A 3626-nucleotide genomic window follows, 5' to 3' on the forward strand; every position below is an offset into this window, starting at 1 on the left:
ATGATTGCATAGAGCGGCGCGTGTGACGGTCAGCGGTGAGAGAGATGCGGCGGGGCGGCATGGACATAGAGGCGGACATGCGGTTGTTGTTGTCGCCTGGAGGAGGTGATGCGTCGTTGATGCCTTCAGATGAGAAGGACTCCCGTGGCGATGTCAACCTCCATGAGAACCAGCGTTGGCGGTGCTTCGGCGGCGTCGACCTTCGTGAGAAGCAGCAGCGGCAGGGTTGTGTTGTGGTGTTGATGACGACGGCGTCCTCACGAGTGGAGGAGCAACTCGGGCTGCGCAGGTGGTAAGCGGAGGCGGTGCCCAAGATACCCGTCAACGGCGACAGAGACGGCGGGTGAAAGAGGCTGAGCAGTGAAACTAGTGCCGTTGATGGAGGTGAGAAGAAGAACATGGGTGGTAGTGAAAAGGGATAAGTAAAAAAGGTTAAAGCTAAATTTTAAATTAGGATCAGAAAGGAAAAAAAGAATTTTTTTTTTTTTAGATTTCGAGATCCAGTTGACTGAATCCCTATTGGTCACCTAATGGAGTTCCAACAAAAATCACTTGTCTAACTCTAACTATGCCATTGGACGTCACCTCTTCGCGTGATGATGTTTTTCCCTATCATCACCATAGCATTGCCCTTGTTTTGCATTATCTTATTTGTAACTTTTTTTCGGAACTCGTATTCTCTGCTTCATTTTAATTTCTTGAATATCAAGCACTAACCAACAGTCTAAAAAGATCATTGATTCTTAGAAGATTTTTTTTATCTTATAATTTTGCATTCCTCTTATATATCGATGATTCTTTGGTTCTCATGACATTGTACTGCGTTTATGAAAGTGTGAACGATAATATTACTTATAAGGTCACGTCTCTAGTGGCCACAATTTTGGTGACTAGTGGTGGCTATTCATTGACCATCCAATGAGAAGATGACAAGTGGCATCATAGTTAGTTAGGTTAATCTTTATTTAAGAAATTAATTACGGTAACTCTTGTCTCTTTTACCGAGGGTATTAGTAGAAATTGCTATCCTTTAGCAAGGGTATGAAGGTCAAGGGTTCAATGGATATCGGCGAGAGACGGTGTCGCCGGCAGCCTCAAGAAATAGGGTAGGTTGCGGCAGACATCGTTCCAGAAAATGAGCTCGAGAGTTGATGAAGCAATATTAGTTTTGTATCGATGGTGTTGGATCTATTATTGGCCGGAGGCATGGTAGAATGCGAAACGTTGATTTTGAAGTTATTGGCGTGTTTAATGGTGAAGACTGAAGACGAGACTAAGGCGACATTGATGTTTGTGTCAATAACGTTTGATAATGTCGTTCGTTACAGGACCAGTTTATTATAGTCACTAGGTTTGCTTCAGCCTCCGGAGTACAAGGTAGTAACTTGGATGAGGCGCTCCTCCCCGGTGATGTATGAAAGGAACACCAACTTGTTCTACCTACAACATTCCACTCATGATTTCGAAGATACTCTCCACGAATACTAGAGACGTTACACTATCAGCGACAACTTCTCCACCACACGGTCACCAAGTCGTTCACAAAAAAGGACCCTGCGGTGATAGACTCAAGAAAAGTACAACAGAAGCATAATTTATTTTTTCCCAAATCAAATACCAAATAAAATTTTAATTTTTTAAATTTTTTTTTGTGAAATTTTTGTTAATTCAGTTTTAACCACAGCAACATATATTTATTGTGTTTCATTAACAATTTTATCGTCATTAATATAGTGCACCTGAAAATCAAACAATCTCCAAACTCTCCAGATGTCAGGCACTGGTTGGTTCAGCCGGCTTAGCCATTGTAGCCATTCAACCTTTACTGCCATCATAGATAGCACCTACTTATAATATATATGGATCCGAAAACTAGAGAAAAAGAAAAGAAAAACAAATGGTAAGAGTCATTGACGGTGAAGCACTATCTCATGGTTGAATAGTTGTGGAATAATGATGCTCTCTTCCTCATCATCCTCGTCATTATTTTCCTGTGACAACCGAAGAGGCTCAAAGCTGTGTGGTGGTGATGATGGTGCCGCCTCCATTGCAAGCTCGAAACCTGAATGGTTATTATTATTATTATTGAAGGTGTTCATGTTCACAAGGTTATTATTGGTTGAAGCAGATGAATTATTGTTGGAGTATGCTGGTTGTTGTAATAAAGATACATTGATCATGTTTGGCTGATTATTATCATGATGATGATGATGATGATGCTGTTGTGTGCACTGATGAAGAACATTTGCATATGCAAACCTAGAATTTATCAGCTGATTTTGCACCATAGAAAGCTCCCCTTGCAATGATGCCACCTGAAAATGAGTCTTAGGGCGTTTGTTTGTTACATATTTATAGAATATTCAATAAAAATAAAATAAAAAGACAAGAGGTTTAAATAATTTTTGCTGGTTTTCAAAAAATATTAATTATATTTTCTGATTTTGATTTTTATAATTTTTTATTAATTTTGGTCTAATAAAATTTTAAAAGTTTTAATTTTATTCATCGTTGAAGTTATTTTGTTTCATTATTTTCAGACCAATATTTTAATTTATCCCATTATTACTTAAAAAAATAATATCACTCTTACTTGGAAGGAATTTAAGAATAGTCTTAAATGTGATTGTCCCTCTATTTAAGCAGTTCCTTTATTTAGCTTATTTAAGTCTCACAAAAAAAATTAAGAATACAAAAAATTTAAATTTTTAATATATTTATTTTTTATTATTAAATAAAAATATTTAAAATATTTTATTAATAATAGTGTTGGACACATATTAGCTAAACCTATATATATGGCACAGAAATTTATTTATACAAAAACTGTATGTATATTTTGCTGTAAATAAACCTGTTGTTGCAAAGCAAGAATGGTCGACACACAACCATACACCGGATCAGACAGCCTTGCCTGTGCCTCATAGGATATGGTAACCACCGCCTCATGGCGGCGGTTCACCGGAATATGCAACAACAGTTTCGACACGTTGCTTGCACCAAACACCTTGTGCACGGCTGCGAAGCGAGCTGCGCCTTGGTCGGAGCCAAAATGGGGCGCAAAGATGCAGCCGCTGATGCACTTCCTCCTCAAGAACTTGCATGCCCCACATGGAGGCACTGTTGCTGCTGCTGCCACTGCCATGGCACGCTTTGTGGCCGCACCTTTTCGCCGTGTTCCTGAATTGGTGCCATGATCACCAACACCTTGTCGCTCAGACATCTTGACAATGAGAGAGCGAGAGAATGAAAACAATAAAACATGAGAGAAAAATGGTGCTTATGCTTATATGAAGTGTATCTTGGAGGAGTGCACGTTATTCTCGTGAATGGGTTGGCAAGGTGAATATGTTAAGCTCTTTATTCTATTTTATTAAAAAGATTTTAACCCATACTTTTCTTTTCCTTTGAAAAGTTTAGACAAATTAGATGTCATCCATTATTTTATTATTAGACATTAGAGTATAGATTCATAAATCTTGTAGTGGCTTGCGAATGTGCTTAAAGAGTGTTCACCGTAATTGTTTTTATGTATTAATTAATCGTAAAAATTCAATTTATGTTCTTGGAAAAAATATAAGGTGTAATAATCTATCTTATTATGCAACTATCAACACATAATTTTT

General features: G+C 38.0%; 1 protein-coding gene across 1 annotated transcript; it reads right to left on the reverse strand.

The window, feature by feature from the left end:
* Window positions 1-1907: 1907 nt before the first annotated feature.
* Window positions 1908-3223, reverse strand: LOC107494324 (LOB domain-containing protein 20-like). The gene is made up of 2 exons (XM_016115383.3): window positions 2855-3223; window positions 1908-2315 (listed from the first exon to the last, which is right to left on the reverse strand). The coding sequence occupies exons 1-2, from the start codon at window positions 3221-3223 to the stop codon at window positions 1908-1910; spliced, it is 777 nt and encodes a 258-aa protein (XP_015970869.1).
* Window positions 3224-3626: the final 403 nt, after the last annotated feature.

This window comes from Arachis duranensis, chromosome 6, assembly GCF_000817695.3.
Source record: "Arachis duranensis cultivar V14167 chromosome 6, aradu.V14167.gnm2.J7QH, whole genome shotgun sequence".
NCBI classification, from domain to species: domain Eukaryota; kingdom Viridiplantae; phylum Streptophyta; class Magnoliopsida; order Fabales; family Fabaceae; genus Arachis; species Arachis duranensis.